Genomic DNA, 19,378 nt, shown 5'->3' with positions numbered 1-19,378 from the left:
AGAATAAGTGGTATACCCATTTGCCCATGTAAGATGTGATTAAACTCTGTCTTGTTCCTCACTTTTGCCCATTATTTTCACTTTTCAAAGTAAAAAACACTGGACAATTATTTACAAAGAACTTTAAGGATTGCTGTGCATAGGTGTGTCTCCTGTTCTGATCCAAGATGAGAGAAAATGTCTCATTTTAGTGAAACTATTAGTAACAGAGACTTCATACATTGAAAGGAGGCATGTATATCCACAAAATATTAAAGAATATCTTGTGTCAAGAAGAAGATGTCAAATTAAAGAAAGAAAGCAGGTAAAGTTTTGTTAGAAAAAAAGAATTGAACTAGAGGCATACATATCCTAAGACATCTGAGATATGACACAGCCAGTATTTGTTATTCCATCATTACTTCCCAGGAAGAGAGTTGCAAGCAAGCAAAAAGTCCCAGTTAAGTACTGGTTTAGAATTTATAGTCAGACAAAATATATGGCTATATAACACAAACAATTCAAGGACAAAACTCTGCCACAGCAATATTAGAATTATTTATTTTCACTGTAATCCTGTTACCATCTCAGGCAATACAAATTAAAGGTTTGTCTGTTAAATAAAGCATTCAGGCAATGACAGGAAGAAGAAACAGGCATTTTCTGAAGTTTCACGGAGTCCTATTTCCATCTGCAGGCACACAAATACCTTCAAAAATTTTAAAGACCTACATCATATGTAGTTTCTTAATTGATGGATTTCCGATCTTCCAAACAACATGTCACTTCTTGCATATGTCAATAAAAGGTTTGTTCTTCACCTGTAAGACAAACCAATCCTCAAATTACTTCAGTTATAACAGGTCATTTAAACAAAGTTTTCATTTGGGTCTGCTTTAACTCTTTCTTACTCCATGTACATTTAACAATTTGGTATTTTTTATTATGGCAAACAGTTCTATTTTCACTAATCATAGAGACTTAATCTAAAATTTTCCTGGAACACTCTGTCAAAACAGCAACATCTGCTCAAATGCTGAGCTATGCATAGGTAGCCTCGATCCCCACATCTTAAAAAAGTGCCAGTGCGCTTCAGGACAAATGCAGTCCACAGTCCACCAACTGTAACAACAGCATCTCCCTTGTAGAAGTCACTGTAGGAAGTTTTTTTCATCTGAAAATACAACTTTCAGTCATAAATGGGCACATACTTCAGCAGTGACTTCAAAAATTCAGAACAAGGAAAGTCTTCAGATAGGCATGAAGTGCCTGAATACTCAATTCAGTGGCAAACTGCTGACAACCAACTGGTCCAAAATACAATCTCACTGACATGTTGTAGGATTGTCTGTTTGTCATTAGAAATTTATCTGGAGGCCACCTTCTGTCACTTCTAGGCATCATTCTTTTAATGGACATATGCATCCCATCAATCCTTCTCGTTTGGGTGCAGAAAAATGAATGACATGGGATCAGTCAACACACTGGTATTTTCCCACACAACCACAGAATCTGTTGCATGAAGAACACCAAACTGTAGAGGAAAGAGGATGAATAATGGAAGAAGTGAAGACCACTGACTGTTCAGTAAAGTAAATTATATGGTTTTGCACACTCATTGAAAACAAGACCTGAACCATTTTATCACTGTGATACAAATGTTCTACTGTCATATCTGATACTGTTCTATACTGTACTCTATAGAGTACTCTCTTTAAATGACTTGTTAACAGGATTCCACAAGTAAAACTGCACAGAAATCCACCTAAGCACTTGCCATAGAGACCTCAGGAAGAGCAGCATTCAATAATTTCTCACTACTATATAAGCTTTGCTACAGAATGATCTTAAAATTAGTCTCTATCTCTCCTACCTTTCTAGGACCCACAAAGGCTCTGAAGATTTTTTTTTAATTTAGCTTTTTCTTTTCAATAGTGGAAACATCCAATAAAATCTAACAAGAGACACAATTTTCACATCCTCCCTTAATGAATTGTTTTTTCACCATGAGGATAACCAAGCACTGCAACATGTTGTGCAATCTCTCCACAGAGTGATAGTCAAGTCTCTGCCTATGGATATCTCCACAACCTTATTGGACACAATCCTGGGCAAGCTCTTCTAGCTGATGCTGCTTGAGCGGAGGGGATGAACTAAGTGATCTCAAGAGGTCATTTCCAAAAGAAACAATTCTGAGAAAATTCATTAAAAGCTACCAAAACCATGCTCATGGAAGAAAAAAGACCAAGGAAAAACAAAAGAACCAAACCAAAACCAAGAATGTAGATTATAATTCTGTCTCATAACTAAACACATTAGAAAGAAAAGCACACAGAAAACACTTTGCATCAAAACTAAAGCTATTTGTACTTGTCCTATAGACTCTCCACTATTAATCAACCTGTTCTCTACTTCCATGCGGAATGCTCAGACTCTGACACCCAGTCTCCATAAGGAAGATGTCACACAGACCAGGCAATTTAACATGACAGACTGATGTCACTGTACTGCACCAGGAGTCTAAAATCACTGCCATTTCTGGATAAATTAATTCTGAATTTATGTTCACTTTTTCTTTGATTCCAGGTGCCTTCTCCCACTATTGCATTTTCCCTTTTTATTTTGAAGTCTGTTTTATCAGTCCTCAGTGTTGACATTCAACATGTGTCTTTTCACACTAATATACAAGATCTGAAAGTAAGATCAATTAGTGGTCTGGCCAAGTCAATTCTAAGCCGTTCCAAGACACGATTCAGCTTCTACTCTAGTCACAGATTCTTGTTTTTGAATTCCAACACAGAAAAACTTAACATCTCCAACTTCTTCAATCTTAATAAAGGAAGTGGCTAGCTGTGTAGGGTTCATGTGTCCCACAAATAAATTTTTTATTTCAGTTGTCCTAGTTCAGCAGGAGGGACCAGCTAGCCCTGTGTGGGGGAGATCAAAGCTGTGTATTCTACCCCCTCTATTCATTCCCCAAGGACAATGGGCCATTAGCAGCAGCTGCCCAGGGAGCCATTATCACTTCACACCCAGCCTGAGGGGGGCGGAGCTGCTAATGGGCCATCAACAGCTCAACACCCCCTGGCTCCCAGAGTCAATCACCCATTGTGTGAGTCCCCGCCCAGGGGGAGGGACTGAGTGCTCCCTGAGGGTACATAAGTGGTGGGTAAGAAGACCTCGGGTCCTTCTCGTCGGATCCAGAGCAGCAGCAGGACCTCGACAGCAGGAGATCACCGCTCTCGCCCAGACCACAGCCCTCGCCTGCACCAACAGGTTTTTCTTTTCCTTTTGCTCTGGACTTGGGGGAGCCACAGGGGTCTCAGCACAAGGGCAAACAAACCCCCTTGGGTTTGTGCCCCAGGACACTGGGTTATACTGCTGGGGTTTTGTGAGTTGAAAGCAATTTCCCTTGTGTATCAGTGTTGTTATTGTAATATTATTATTAAATTTTAGCTCTGACTTATAATCTCTCTCGTGGTGAGTTCATTTCCCCTGCTGGTTCACCTTCAAACCAGCACATCTTTTGGCGCCCAACGTGGGGCTACGAGAGAGAAGTCAGAACTACAATTTCATTTTTTGTATTTGGGTACAGAAACTCCCTGACTACCATGTTGCTTGATGTATTCATGTGGATGGTGTATCTGGGCCTGTTCATATTTCGACACATGGGGAACCATGTGCCTGTTTTGATGCTCTCTTTAATACCCGGGAGAAGGATCAAAATTGCTTTATTAATATACTATGTTTATGTTGTCATAACATCAGAAGCAATGAATTTCATTGTGAATGTATATTCAGTCTGGTCTGCCTGTCCTGGTTTGGGTTGTTACCTCTGGGGTCTCATTAAAAATAGCACCCAGACTGTGGGGAAAACAGGCGGAGATGGTTACTTCCACCTTTTCACCTCTGCTACAACAATCATTGAAAATATTGAGCTTCCTTTTGATGTTAGGGACAGCATAATCCTGCTGTTAGTGTTGCTTTGTCTCCTCTGTACTGTATACACCATGTTTAGGGTCAGAACTGGGCTCTCTAAGGAGACTTGCTGGAGGCCTGCCCTGGGAGCGGATGATGTTGAGTGGCACGGGAAGTGGGAAGATATGGGTCAGTATTTGGAGACCTTCTCTCCTCAAATGATCTGGAAATTCACCCCGGAACAACTGCAGGACCCTGCCAAAATGCTAAGCTATGTGAAAGGAAGATGCTCTGGTAGTCCCAGAGATGTGCAGCTCACAGCAACCTGCTGGGCCCTGGCCACTGCCTACCGCACACTGCTTGGTGTGGTACAGCATCATCAGGAGGAGGAGAAAAGGAGCAAACCCACCAGCACCATGTCCACCCAGACCATGACTGAGCCAGAGAGGAAGAGAGATACATCAACTAGCGCCATGTCCACCCAGACCATGACTGAGCCAAAGAGGAAGAGAGATACATCAACTAGCGCCATGTCCACCCAGACCATGACTGAGCCAGAGAGGAAGAGAGATACATCAAATAGCGCCATGTCCACCCAGACCATGACTGAGCCAGAGAGGAAGAGAGATACATCAAATAGCGCCATGTCCACCCAGACCATGACTGAGCCAGAGAGGAAGAGAGATACATCAAATAGCGCCATGTCCACCCAGACCATGACTGAGCCAGAGAGGAAGAGAGATACATCAAATAGCGCCATGTCCACCCAGACCATGACTGAGCCAGAGAGGAAGAGAGATACATCAACTAGCACCATGTCCACGCAAACCATGGAGGAGCCAGAAGGACAACAGAAACCGATAGCAGTTGCCCCTGTCCAGAAAAGAAAATCAAAGACCAAATCAGTTCGTATAGTGCATGACGAGGAAGAGTCAGGACCTTCATCTCAAGCAGAAGAAATGGAGCCAGAAATAATCACCCGGTCCCTATCCCTGGGAGAGCTGCGTGAGCTCCGGAGAGAGTTCACACGACAGGCAAATGAGTCCATCTTGACCTGGCTACTTCGAATCTGGGATGCTGCAGCCAATGATACAATTCTAGATGGGAGTGAGGCAAGGCAGCTGGGATCCCTGTCTCGAGATGTTTTCATTGATCAGGGCATTGGAAAGAGACAGGAAACTCTCAGCCTCTGGCGGCGACTGTTGTCAAGCGTGAGGGAGAGATATCTTTGTAAGGAGGACCTCCATGTACAGCAAGGACAGTGGAACACGATGGAACAAGGTATCCGTTGCTTAAGGGAATTAGCCGTACTGGAGATAATCTTTTCAGAGGATGAGAGATTCCCTAAAAGTCCAGATGGTGTCCAGTGCACATCCCAGATGTGGTTAAAATTTGCACGACTTGGGCCAGAAATGTATTCTCGCTACCTTGCAACATTGCAGTGGAGAGAGGGAGAAGACAAGGTGGGTGCACTGGTCAGCAAACTCAGGATTTATGAAGACACTGTCACTGCTCCATTACGAGCCCATGTCTCAGCTGTGGAAACAAAACTGGCTGAACTGGAAGAGAAGATTAAGGAAGGACTCTTCCATATCTCTCCAGAACAAACAAGAGTCTCCGCCATCAGAAGCAGGCGTCTCCCAGCTAAGGAGAAAGGGTACACTCCACGCGGCAATCTGTGGTTTTACCTCCATGAGCATGGAGAAGATATGAGGAAGTGGGATGGGAAACCCACCTCTTCCTTAGCAGCTCGGGTACGTGAATTGCAAAGAGGCACAACTAACACAGGGAATTCTTCAAGGTTGAAGGCTGCTCCGGTCTCTCGTGGGCAAGGCTCCAGACAGTATAGGAATGATGATGTTATGCCCGATCCTCTTGAAGGAACCTCCCGGTCATATTCACAGGGAGAGCGCAGTGAATACCATGACCAGAACTAGGGGGGCCCTGCCTCTAGCCAGGTAGAGGAGAGGGACAATCGGGTTTATTGGACTGTGTGGATTCGGTGGCCTGGCTCATCAGACCCACAGAAATACAAAGCTTTAGTGGACACTGGCGCACAATGCACGTTGATGCCATCAGGATACGTCGGGGCAGAATCCATCTCTATTTCTGGGGTAACAGGGGGATCCCAACAGCTGACTGTACTGGAAGCTGAAGTCAGCTTGACTGGCAAGGAATGGCATAGACACCCCATTGTGACTGGTCCAGAAGCCCCGTGTATCCTTGGCATAGACTACCTGAGGAATGGATATTTCAAAGACCCAAAGGGACTGCGTTGGGCCTTTGGCATAGCTGCTGTGGAGACAGAGGAAATCAGACAGCTGAGCACCTTGCCTGGCCTCTCAGAGGACCCTTCTGCTGTAGGACTGCTGAAAGTTGAAGAACAATTGGTACCGCTGGCCACAGCCACAGTGCACCGTCGGCAATACCGCACTGACCGAGACTCTGTGACCCCCATACACAAGATGATTCGTGAGCTGGAGAGCCAAGGGGTGGTCAGCAAGACTCACTCACCCTTTAATAGCCCCATATGGCCAGTACGAAAGTCCAGTGGAGAGTGGAGGCTGACGGTGGATTACCGTGGTCTCAATGAGGTCACACCCCCCCTGAGTGCCGCTGTGCCGGACATGCTGGAGCTTCAGTATGAGCTGGAGTCCAAGGCAGCCAAGTGGTATGCCACCATTGACATTGCCAATGCCTTTTTCTCCATTCCGTTGGCAGCAGAGTGCAGGCCGCAGTTCGCTTTCACCTGGAAGGGGGTGCAGTACACCTGGAATCGACTGCCCCAGGGGTGGAAACACAGTCCCACCATTTGCCATGGACTGATCCAGACTGCATTGGAAAAGGGTGAGGCTCCAGAACATCTACAGTACATCGATGACATCATTGTATGGGGGAACACAGCAGGGGAGGTTTATGAGAAAGGAAAGAAGATAATCCAGATTCTCCTAAGAGCTGGTTTTGCCATTAAACAAAGTAAGGTCAAGGGACCTGCTCAGGAAATTCAGTTCCTAGGAGTGAAGTGGCAAGACGGGCGTCGTCAGATTCCAACAGAGGTGATCAACAAAATAGCAGCTATGTCCCCACCGACCAGCAAGAAGGAAACTCAGGCTTTCCTAGGCGCCGTGGGCTTTTGGAGGATGCATATCCCTGAGTACAGTCAGATTGTAAGCCCTCTCTACCTTGTGACACGGAAGAAAAATGATTTCCAGTGGGGCCCTGAACAACAACAAGCCTTTGAGCAGATTAAACAGGAGATTACCCATGCAGTAGCCCTTGGGCCAGTCAGGACAGGACAGGATGTGAAGAATGTGCTCTACACTGCAGCCGGGGAGAATGGCCCATCCTGGAGCCTCTGGCAGAAAGTACCTGGGGAGACTCGAGGACGACCGCTGGGATTCTGGAGCCGGGGATACAAAGGATCTGAGGCCAGCTACACCCCAACTGAGAAAGAGATCCTGGCAGCGTATGAAGGAGTTCGAGCTGCCTCAGAAGTGATTGGCACTGAGGCACAGCTCATCCTGGCACCCCGACTACCAGTGTTGGGCTGGATGTTCAAAGGAAAAGCTCCTTCTACCCATCACGCCACTGATGCCACATGGAGTAAGTGGATCGCTCTGATCACACAGCGAACCCGGATAGGGAATCCTAATCGCCCTGGGATTTTGGAAATCATCACCAACTGGCCGGAAGGTGAGAGTTTCGGATTGTCCTCTGAAGAAGAAGAGGAGCAGGTGACACGAGCTGAGGAGGCCCCACCATATAACCAGCTACCAGAAGAGGAGAAGCGATATGCTCTCTTCACAGATGGCTCTTGCCGCATTGTAGGGACAAGCCGGAAATGGAAAGCAGCTGTATGGAGTCCTACACGTCGAGTTGCAGAAGCGACTGAAGGACAAGGTGGATCAAGTCAGGTCGCAGAGCTGAAAGCTGTTCAGCTGGCTTTGGATATCGCCGAACGAGAGAAGTGGCCAAGACTCTACCTTTACACTGACTCGTGGATGGTGGCCAATGCTCTCTGGGGATGGCTGGAGCGCTGGAGAAAGGCCGGCTGGCAGCGCAAAGGGAAACCCATCTGGGCGGCTGAGATGTGGCAGGACATCGCTGCCCGGGTAGAGAAGCTGAGTGTGAAGGTCCGTCACGTAGATGCTCATGTACCCAAGAGCCGGGCTAATGAGGAGCATCGTAACAACGAGCAGGTGGATCGAGCTGCCAAGATTGAAGTCTCTCAGGTAGATCTGGATTGGCAGCATAAAGGTGAATTGTTTCTAGCCCGATGGGCCCATGATGCCTCTGGTCATCAAGGCAGAGATGCAACATACAGATGGGCTCGTGACCGAGGGGTGGATCTAACCATGGACAGTGTCTCACAGGTTATCCATGACTGTGACACATGTGCTGCCATCAAGCAGGCCAAGCGGGTGAAGCCTCTATGGTATGGTGGACGGTGGTCGAAATACAGGTATGGGGAAGCCTGGCAAGTTGACTACATCACACTTCCCCAAACACGCCAAGGCAAGCGCTATGTGCTGACCATGGTAGAGGCAACCACTGGATGGCTGGAGACATACCCCGTATCTCACGCCACTGCCCGGAATACCATCCTGGGCCTTGAGAAACAAGTCCTGTGGAGACACGGCACCCCAGAGAGAATAGAGTCTGACAACGGCACCCACTTCAAGAACAGCCTCATAGACACCTGGGCCAGAGAGCACGGCATTGAGTGGGTGTATCATATCCCCTACCATGCTCCAGCTGCCGGGAAAGTTGAGCGATGTAATGGACTGCTGAAAACAACCTTGAAGGCGTTGGGTGGGGGAACTTTCAAACACTGGGAGCTGCATTTGGCAAAGGCCACCTGGTTGGTCAACACCCGGGGCTCCATCAATCGAGCTGGCCCTGCCCAATCAGAACTCTTGAATACTGTAGATGGAGATAAAGTCCCTGTGGTCCATATGAGAGGTATGTTAGGAAAGACTGTTTGGGTTAGTCCCACCTCAAACAAAGGCAAACCCATCCGAGGGATTGTCTTTGCTCAAGGACCTGGTTGCACTTGGTGGGTAATGCAAAAAGATGGAGAAACACGTTGTGTACCACAAGGGGACCTAATTTTGAGCGAGAAGAGTTTGTAATGTTTCATTGCATATATGTATATATATATATGTATAGGTAAAAAGGGGATTAATTTGGGAATGACTAGATGGAGTAGAATAAGGGGTGGATAATGTCCTAGTTCAGCAGGAGGGACCAGCTAGCCCTGTGTGGGGGAGATCAAAGCTGTGTATTCTACCCCCTCTATTCATTCCCCAAGGACAATGGGCCATTAGCAGCAGCTGCCCAGGGAGCCATTATCACTTCACACCCAGCCTGAGGGGGGCGGAGCTGCTAATGGGCCATCAACAGCTCAACACCCCCTGGCTCCCAGAGTCAATCACCCATTGTGTGAGTCCCCGCCCAGGGGGAGGGACTGAGTGCTCCCTGAGGGTACATAAGTGGTGGGTAAGAAGACCTCGGGTCCTTCTCGTCGGATCCAGAGCAGCAGCAGGACCTCGACAGCAGGAGATCACCGCTCTCGCCCAGACCACAGCCCTCGCCTGCACCAACAGGTTTTTCTTTTCCTTTTGCTCTGGACTTGGGGGAGCCACAGGGGTCTCAGCACAAGGGCAAACAAACCCCCTTGGGTTTGTGCCCCAGGACACTGGGTTATACTGCTGGGGTTTTGTGAGTTGAAAGCAATTTCCCTTGTGTATCAGTGTTGTTATTGTAATATTATTATTAAATTTTAGCTCTGACTTATAATCTCTCTCGTGGTGAGTTCATTTCCCCTGCTGGTTCACCTTCAAACCAGCACACAGTACATAGCAACAGAATTTGTAACAAAGTTCATATACTTTAACTGAGACTGTACCATGTTCTTGGAAGCAATGGTAATTTTTTTCACCTTCCTTCCCAATGAGGGAACTGCTTAGTGAAATGCAAGCAGGTATTTCCACACAGACATAAAAATACATCTGGTCCACATTCACAGAGCTTCAGTGTTTGGTTCATGCCTCCAAATAAACTCCCAGATTCCTAAAAATTCTATATCTACACTAAAATTCAACACTAGAATACACCAGTGGATAGTTTTATCCTATATTTACAGCAAAACATTTTGTCAATTCAAGAAAAAAAAAAAGAAAAACAATCGCCAAACAGGTTTCATACTTAAAATGTAAAACTAACTTCTGAAGCAAATGTGGCCAACAGAGTAATCATCTGGACATACTTCTCCATAACAGGATTCCTATTTCCAGCAGAACTACATCCCAATGGCCTCAAAAGCAGCCTAGTACATAGCCTAATTTGATATGATAATGTTCACACTGAAGATTTTCCCGCACTTGGGGTGTGGAATGCAAACAAGTGTATTTTTCCTCCTAGCGTTCAAAGTATCTGAGGATTATTTCATTACAAGGTTAAGGCAGCACACCTTGATATCCTTCACATTCATCATTCATTTCTATTAATTTCTTGCCAAAACCACAGACCAGAGACAATGATAACGTAAATTGCATTAAGCTCATTTATAGTTTTGTAGTGGACACTGATGCATGGACAACTTTCACCAAGCTGGAAATTTATCAAGGTTGTTCTCTTTTACTTTTAACATATGGAAACATGCCTGATCTTTTTCCTGAAAACAAAGAAAAAGCCTTTCCCTTTATAAGGTACTTAAAATAGTAAGATGTCAAATACCAACTGGGAAAGTTACACACAAAAGTAACAGAGCTGAACTGCCTAATTTGTCTTTTGAAGGTTTTAGCAATTTGGCAGGCTAGTCTGAAGGAAAATGCTTCCTGTCAAATGGGTTGTCAAAACCTTCATGAATGTTTTTATGACTTCACTCAATACAAAAAATGCCCTTACTGGCTTTTCAAGTACAACTGGATGATCAGGAAGAAACGCTGGCTTCTTCTGAGAGAGAGAAACACTTGAAAGCTTCAGAAGGAAATCTCTGCTGTACTGGATCCTTTCTGTGAATACAAAATCACTAAGTTCAACATTGTTGTTTAAGGGATTAAGATTAGGAATTCAGAAATATTACTTGGTTACTTATAGAAGGGTGGAAATGCTGCATGTCGAATATAAACATCAACATTAAAACCAGGAGTAACTTCAGTCTTACCTTGCATCAGGACAATTTGTAGTAAATTACAGAGCATTTTACTTCAACTGTATCAAACTGAAAAAGCAAATTAACATGAAGGAAAAAAGGTGAATCCACCCTTACGTTACAGACTTCCTTGTATCTTGTTCTATTTAACAGAACCACCACAAATTGGTCTTGAAATCCCAGAAGAATCCAACTCACACCAAAGTGTCATGTATTTCTAAGGGACAGACAGCTGAAACAGTGTCTCTTTTCTTGGAGCTATTAATTTGGATGTCTTTGAACACCTAAAAGTAATGATGAGATCTGCTGCATGTAAACTCGAAAACAGATTAATACCAATGGAATAGTTTTGAGCGGTTTACGCTGAATCAACAAGAGTCAGGGACTTTGCTTAGGACACGCAGGTTATCATTTGAGTTCGCAGCACTGTCTCTATTCCAGCACAGCACTGGATACAATATGTCTAGTCACATCCACATTTTAAGCTGATGTTCTCAAACAAGAACAGAAACAGAAAAAAGGAATTAGGCAAAGAAAGGACAAACTTATAGTCCTTGGTGACAAAGAAGTTTATTCCTTTAGGAATTATGGGCTGCCTGCAAAAGACTGTTACACAGTTACCTGATGGACTAGTTTTTGTTTCTCAGACTGAAGGATGTTGACAAGAGAGAAGCTGACAATGTCGACTATGAATGTTTTTTTTTCCTTCCTTTGACCACAAATGATTGCAGTAATTGCTGAACTTACGGGAGGGAATGTGGGTAACTTTAAAAAGAATAGTTTGAAGAATACATGCATATTTGAAAACTTGTGGCTTGTTTTTCTCCCCCCTTCATTAAAAACCCATGAAGATGATGACTTCTATAAGGCCTCTGAGACAGTCCCCCATATCATCCTTGTCTCTAAACTGGAGAGATGTGGATTAGATGGGTGGACTGTTTGTTGGATGTGGAATTGGTTGGACAGGTGCATCCAATCACATGCTGAAGTGAGTCCAAAGAAGAGTCATTAAATTCATCACAGGCCTGGAACACCACTCCCTATGACAACAGACTCAGACAGACTGGGTTGTTCAGCCTGGAGAAGAGAAGGCTCTGGAGAGACCTCATCGTGGCCTTCCAGTACCCAAAGGGAGCTTGCAAGAAGGCTGGAGAGGCACTACAGGCATGTAGTGATAGGACAAGGGAGAATGGCTTTAAGCTGAGGGACTGTAGGTCTAGATTACATATGAGGAAGAAATTCTTCCCTGTCAAGGTGGTGAAGCACTGGAAAAGGTTTCTCAGAAAAGGTGTGGATGCCCCATCCCTGAGAGTGTTCAAGGCCAGGCTGGATGGAGCTTTAAGTAACCTGGTCTAGTGGAAGGTGTCCTTGCCTGTGGAAGTGGGTAGAAACTAGATGATCTTTAAGGTCCCCTACAATCCAAACCATTCTACGATCCCAAGAGTAGAGGTCAACAGTTCAATGCCGAGATGGAGAACAGTGAGTGATGAGTGGTATCCGTCAGGGTTTAATGTACTGTTTAATATCTTTATCAATGACAGACACTGGAATCATGTGCACCCTCAGCAAATTTACAGGTGACATGAAGCTGAGTGGTGCAGTTGACACACCTGAAGGACAGGATGTCATCCAGAAGGACTTGGAAAAGCTCAAGAGGTGGGCCCATGGGAACCTCATGCTGCATTTAAGAACTGTAGAGACAGATAATTGAAGGCATAGTACCACTGAATAGCTATCAAATGGAAATTATTATCTAGAACTTAAAAGTACAGCTGAAGATAAAAAGAGTTCCAGAAGAAATTTTACAGTGTAAGGGAAAAAAGAAGAAACAAAAGACTTTCTTGTAAGCAGCAGCTGAACAGCAGGACCTCTAAAGTTGCATTACTCTGAAGGAAAGGATTACAACAATCAGCAAACAAACAAAAGCCCTTTGAAAACAAGTATGAGAAAAAGCTTGACATTGTGGAGAATTGGGGAGTAGACTCAAAGGAGGCATCACAGAGCAATTAACCACTGAAAAACACGCAAAGCGACCAAGATCTGATGAGAAGCCATTTAAGACCTTGTAGAACACAACAGTCTGTACAACCACAAGCAGAATCAACGAGAAAGGGATTAGAAAGCCACCACCAAACAGACAGAACTTGACAAGTCTGACATCCAATTAGATCCAAAAAATAGAACGCTATTCCATTTATCAAGATCAAGAATAGAAGAAATTAACTCAAGCTTGAAAAGGGATACATGGACTTACTTTCAAGGCAGTAGCACATGAGAGAGAAGAATTACTGCTCCAGAACCTGAGATGGTAACCTCAGAATGAGAAAAAGAGGACAGGCTCAATAAAACTTAATAGAATTCTTTCTTAAGTATTAAGAGCAAGAGAACAAACCAAGTGTTCAGAGATTACTTAAAGATTGGAGATTACAGATGGAGATCTGGGATGCCTGATTACAGGAAGACAGACAAAAGAAATTGTCTCAAGGAACCAATGACCTAACATGGATCAATGATGCAGTTCCTGTGACATGTTTAAGAATGAAGAATTAGGAAGGAATCAGAGCAGAGAAGTACTGTGAGAATTGATTTGAAATCTGAGATTATCCTCTAATGAACAAAAGAGTAAAATTTTGGCTACTACCAATGCTGTATGAGTACTGAGTGACAGACAGTACAGAGAGAAAAGCATAGGGAGCAAACCTTAAGGACAGTACTGAGTTCTTAAATTGCTTATATGCAATAGTCTGTATGCGACAATTGACCCCACTAACAGGCCAAGGATGCAACCCAAATCTGCACTTCTACACACTCAAGCAACTTTTAAAAAAACAGGATATTTTTTGAAGTATTTTTTGCTATGCTTGGGGTCTGATTTTTCTTGCATTTGTTTTTTGTTTGCCTGGTTGCATTTGTTTGGGTTTTTTTAAAGACAGCTACACTCTTATATGCAAGCAAATCTACCAGTGGAAGTTTTCCACTTCAGTTATGGTCAAATTTTATGCCTTCTCTAGAGTGTTATGTGAAAACCAGAGGTTTCATATTACTCTCCAATTGTGGTACAGAAGGAAGTGAAACTACTAATGCACTGGCTCATCAGAAAAAATAAAATGGAGCTCACATCACTTCAAAGTTCAGGTGTCTTTCATCATGAAAATACAATCCTGACACAGCTCTCTATACAGTGTTTTACCTTTTTTTGCTCCTGATTCATGTTGTTTTGGTGGACAGTGCATCACAGTTTGAGTTAAGATCTTCACTTCAGCCATTTCAGACGACTAAAATAGGAAGGAAAGTTATGAAGCTTATCTCCTTTAAGCATATTAAAACAAGGATCTATGTTTCTTAGTTAAAAATAACAGTTGTAGCACAATTTAATTTGCATCTGTGGAATGTCTGTTCCTCTTAATTAAATACCATAAAGAAATAGTCCGACAAAGCAATACAGGTAAACACATTTGAGAGCCACTTTTTACACAGAGTATTACAATGCTATTGCTAGTTTTTAAAAAGAACATAATTATCTCCTCCTTTTCTATTATCTCAACCAGAATGCAGCCAGAAGCTTCTACACTGGGGGAATAATAAAAGCAGGAAGGCCTTTCCTTAAGATCAAAGGATGGACTTGGATTCTCTCACTTAGCAAAAAGGTTTCATAAGCATCAAGAACCAATATCTACAGTATAATGCTGATTTCCCTCCAGCTGCCAAAACCTTGAAGAGAGTTTTCAGAAACTAGGAAACCAGTTTATCCTCAACAGTTTGTCTTAGCTCTGAAAAGACTCCACAGGTTTGGCTGGGGCATTTTAACATCATTCTGAGACAGATGGGAAGGGGTCAAGAACTGAAAGTTTTAGGAAGCATTTGTCAAAAGCAGAAGAAATCCTATTTTCTTCACAGAGACAGCATTAACACTGCACTGTAAATGCACCACCAGCTTCCATGGTGTGGTTAAGACTACAAACTGTGAAATGGTAAAACAGTTATGTTTTATTCACCTTGCTCACATTTCCGTTTTCTGTGGTTGAAATTTATTTATCTTTTCCTGAATTGTCTAAACTAAACTGAAACTAAATTTCTAAACTAAAACCTCTGGGAAAAAAATCTGAAAAATCCAGGGATTTCAGAGAATGAAGTTAATAGAGAGTCATACTGCTAATTCCAACTGCTTTGTGATGTTTAACTAGTATTCACAAGCCTCAGCTATTCAAAGGCTCTTTCCACAAAAGATTTAACACATTTCAAATCCATAAGAAAAAGACAAGCATGATAAAGCACAATTTACAGCAATGTGCCAATGTCACGCCTGTATTTTTACATTTCTTCCTGCACCATGTCTCATCACATCGTCCTGCCAACTGCTCTGTAATATCAAGAACTCTATTATGTTTGGTTTTCAGTCCAAAACTTAATACTGAGTATCACCACTGACAATACTCATATATCTTCCTATTTGAAATCCATCTATAATGAATATCCCTAGAGGAGGGCATGTATTCCTGAAGCCCAACATAACTTTTATACTGGTAGTTAAGAAGTAGTAAATTAAAGCCATTACTGACTGATGGAGACATTTCAAGCCTCTCTCTGCATCAGAGAGATCTGAGGTAGTGGCCTCTGTGCTCTCCAGATTTTCTGAAAATTCTTCGAATACCACAACAAAATGAAAATTATCCTTTCCTTTAAATTACCCACTTACAGCATAGTGAGTATTCAGGCATTTTCACTCTGAACACTGCTCTGGTGGAAATTCCTTAGAACCAAGGCTAATATCCTAAATGCAAGCACGATCACTGTGCTCATTAACACTGGCTCTTCTCCATTTCCTCTAAGACTGGAGGTTTCAAAGTGCAAGTTGCTCAAACAGTAGCTTTAATTCTATAATTTACTGTTAGTTGAATCTAATACTGACTAGCACCCATGATGTGTTGTAAGAACAATTCCTTTTTTTCTGGCAGAAGTCTAAGCAACTTTAAGTGTGCATACTGAATATCCCAGAGAAAAGCAGTTTGGAGAATATGGTTACCAAATTCTTCTTCAGTCCTTTCACTGACTTAGTAATGTGGTTTGTCAGAGTTACCTTTTTTGGGTTGTTTCTAAAGCATCTGTTATTCATAAAAATCTACTTAAAAGTTAGTGGCAAATCCAATCTGCTTTACTTTTTAAAATCTTCACCATTCATCCCGCTTTCCAAAGAGTAACCTGCATTTCCTGTATCCTAACTTGATATAGTTGATATTGCAAATATCCAAGTTGATATAGGTATTAACTTGGATATTTACTCTCTCTTTAATAGACTGTCACTATGTAAGACTATGACTGGTATAAGAAGTCAAAAAAAGCTGATTTTCCTTTAGCAGTCCCAAGTGTTACATCAGCATTAAGTTGTTGTTTTTCACCTGACAATGTGTTTAGTGTTATGGTCATTTATCTGCTGTAAAAGGAAATATGCTGGAGAAGGAAGGAAAGGAGATAAGGGCAATCAGTTTTATGATTGTAAATAAAAAGCATTGTTACTGTCTTGCTAAAAAGGCAGTGAGATTTAAAGTACCTGAAATACAATTACAATTTGGAACAAGTTCATGAAGTTTGTCTCTGTGTGTGTCTGTGTGCGTGCCTGTGTGTGTATATCTATATATATACTTATATTGTAGGAATGGAGACACTATTTCACCATATCAAGAGTCAACAGCAAGAGGATAACAACGTACAGCTTTGTCATACTGATGGCTTTTTGAAACACAGAGAAAGTTCAGCAAAACTGATTAAAGTGTGGTAATAGGCAACTCTTTATGACCAGATTGAGGCACAGTATCTTCAGAACTAAATTTGTTTAGAAAAATATTCTGTGAAGCTGCTCTGCCAGCCTTGAGGCCAATGCTGCCCATCAAGAAGGAATGCATAGGGCACTCACTACTCAGGCGGTATTTGGGGTACTATGAAACAGTTTACCATCAAAAGTATCACTAAAAAGCTTTTTCCATATCCTATGCCAAAGAAAAGGTTTAAAAACACATAAAAAATACAGCTATACTAACACCAAAGAAATGCAATATGCAGCTACATGTAGCCAAATATTGTTGAAACAATACTACAATGCTGCTGACCACAGGCTTATTTAAAAGGCAATAGTTCATTCTGTTTGTTCTCTTCAATAACTACTGCTCAAGAGACAAGTATAACTAGTAATTTCCCTATATGTGATCAAGGATAGGCTCCTAACACCTTGACTTTTAAATTTTTTTTTAAAGTCAAAGGCAACTTCCAGAAGCTTTACACAGTAAGGAAGGACTACGGGATTATTAAAACTCTTCTAAAATAAAAAAAAGAAAAAAAGAGAAAGAACAGATACTTGTTCTAACAAAAAACTGCAAACTATCAATATGCTCTGAAGAACATTCACAGCAGAATCAACAGCAAATCAAATTCAGATTCAGTTGGAAGACTTCAAACTTCATTTTGCAGCAAATAGCTACAACCAATGTCAAGTCCAAAGGATGCTTTGTACCATGCCCAAACCCAAGTATTTCTGGCAATAAAGCACTAGAGCACCTCTGTTCCTTTGAATGATACAGTTCACTTATTACCTAGACCAGCACAGTGAATGATATGTAACTACAGAATGCACTGGAAGTCTTTAATTGTCTAGTTTTGAGAAGTTTGCTGCCTCAAATGAACCTGTGCATGTGCTAACAACAATGAAAAAATTAATGTTATTATTTGGACATAATAAGCAAAGATGGAATAATGTGCACTTTAAGTTTAAAAGAGCTGTCCTAAGTTCACAATGAAGACTAAAGAAAAGCCACACAGACTTTCGTAAGAATTTTAAATTCCTAAGCTGCATTTTTCATCTACTAGTGCATGCAAATACCAGGGAAAGGCATTCCTGAAAGTCATAATTCCTTTAACAGCTCTGACACTGCTGGTTTAAAACATTCAGATTCAAGGACACTCCTAGGTGGAAATAGTTTGCTTTTCATTTGGTAGCATAATGGATCAGCTGACCTCCAATTCAGAACATGCTAGATCAACTCTGTCATCTAGTATTTACTCAGTACTCACCCAGTTAACCTTACTCTGCAAACACACTTCAGTGCTGCCAGGTAACTCAGTCTGAACGTTTAATGAAATGGCTGGTGCTGGTGAAGATAAAATATTAAGAAAAAATAATTTCAACAGACTCCACATAACTTGCCACAAGAACATTCCTGTCTGCAGAGAGATTATACAGGCATTTGATGATGATGATGGCTTGGCTTCACAAATCAAGATTTGGGAAGGGCTCTACCCATGTGGGTGTGCCCTTCCAGCCTGCATAGTGGATTTTTTAGGTGAGGCACAGCGTGCGCAGAACTGGCCCCACCATTTAACTCCTGAGGTTCATCTGCCATGGCCGAGCGAGTTTGGACAGCGACAGTGAAGGCCTCAGGACTAGAACCCACAGCCCCCCGTATTCCCAGGAGGTCTCCCATCCAAGTACTAACCAGGCCTGACCCTGCTCAGCTTCCGAGATCTGACGGGATCGGGTGTCAGGGTGGCATTTAACTGCCATTTATTCACAACCTTAAAGGCTCAAGATCACCACAGGACCCCTTTTCCAATGAATTTTATAGAAAATAAAAATTTATCATGTCACTTAGCTTCAGTCCACATCAGCAAAGCTGATGACCCTCTGGCCACAAAAAATGTTTAACTTATCAATAATAACAGCTGTAATACTGCAATATCTAGGAGGCATAGAGACATTTAAAAACAAAACCAAAACATTCACACCTGACATACATACTGCACGATTTCTTTTTCTTAGGCTTTTCAGGGCTTTTTTTTTTGTTTTAAACTTGTACAAAGGCAAGAAAACAGTGAAGTACAATGTACTGTACTTACAATAAAACGTAGATAATATATTTGTTAAATAATGTGTATTTTTTCAATAGCAGGTGTCAACTAAACCAAATTTAACAGAGAATCCTGATCCAGCTTTCTGAAGCCAGATTTCAGATGTCAAGCTAGAAGTACAGCACCAAAGAGTTCTGCATTACCCTGATGAAGTTTAAATTCGTATTTTATCACAGAGATGATATAATAAGATCAATACACTGCAAGATACATATTCACCACTGTAGTTTGAACAAAGTCCTTAAGAAAAACAAAACAAGTCACCTTACCCGTCCTTGTTACTTCCTTAAACATAACCAAAACTTTGGAAAAGTAAACTGTACCTTAGCCATGCTACTCACCTTGTTTAGAAGACAGGTGATGCACAGGTCGTGCAGGCTGAAGGAATCTGCCAATGAACTTTTTTGCTTCTGCAACATTTTGAAACAT

General features: G+C 42.4%; 1 protein-coding gene across 1 annotated transcript; it reads right to left on the bottom strand.

Moving 5' to 3' along the window:
- Positions 1-575: 575 nt before the first annotated feature.
- On the bottom strand, positions 576-19,378 carry C4H8orf88 (chromosome 4 C8orf88 homolog). The gene is made up of 5 exons (XM_071553063.1): positions 19,291-19,378; positions 18,116-18,192; positions 14,244-14,328; positions 10,807-10,913; positions 576-800 (listed from the first exon to the last, which is right to left on the bottom strand). The coding sequence occupies exons 1-5, from the start codon at positions 19,376-19,378 to the stop codon at positions 762-764; spliced, it is 396 nt and encodes a 131-aa protein (XP_071409164.1). The 3' UTR covers positions 576-761.

This window comes from Pithys albifrons, chromosome 4 (assembly GCF_047495875.1).
Source record: "Pithys albifrons albifrons isolate INPA30051 chromosome 4, PitAlb_v1, whole genome shotgun sequence".
Taxonomy (NCBI): domain Eukaryota; kingdom Metazoa; phylum Chordata; class Aves; order Passeriformes; family Thamnophilidae; genus Pithys; species Pithys albifrons.
Note: the sequence above shows the minus strand (reverse complement) of the source record. Positions and strands in the feature narration are given on the sequence as shown.

What these genes read in the sequence shown, in the direction of transcription:
- C4H8orf88 (XM_071553063.1), bottom strand. Translation starts at nt 19,378, where the DNA reads ATGTTTCAAAATGTTGCAGAAGCAAAAAAGTTCATTGGCAGATTCCTT. An exon ending in TGCAGAGTAAGGTTAACTGG is followed by an intron (nt 14,329 to 18,115) that starts GTGAGTACTGAG and finishes TTCCTATTTTAG; the next exon opens with TCGTCTGAAATGGCTGAAGT. An exon ending in TGAATCAGGAGCAAAAAAAG is followed by an intron (nt 10,914 to 14,243) that starts GTAAAACACTGT and finishes TTGTATTCACAG; the next exon opens with AAAGGATCCAGTACAGCAGA.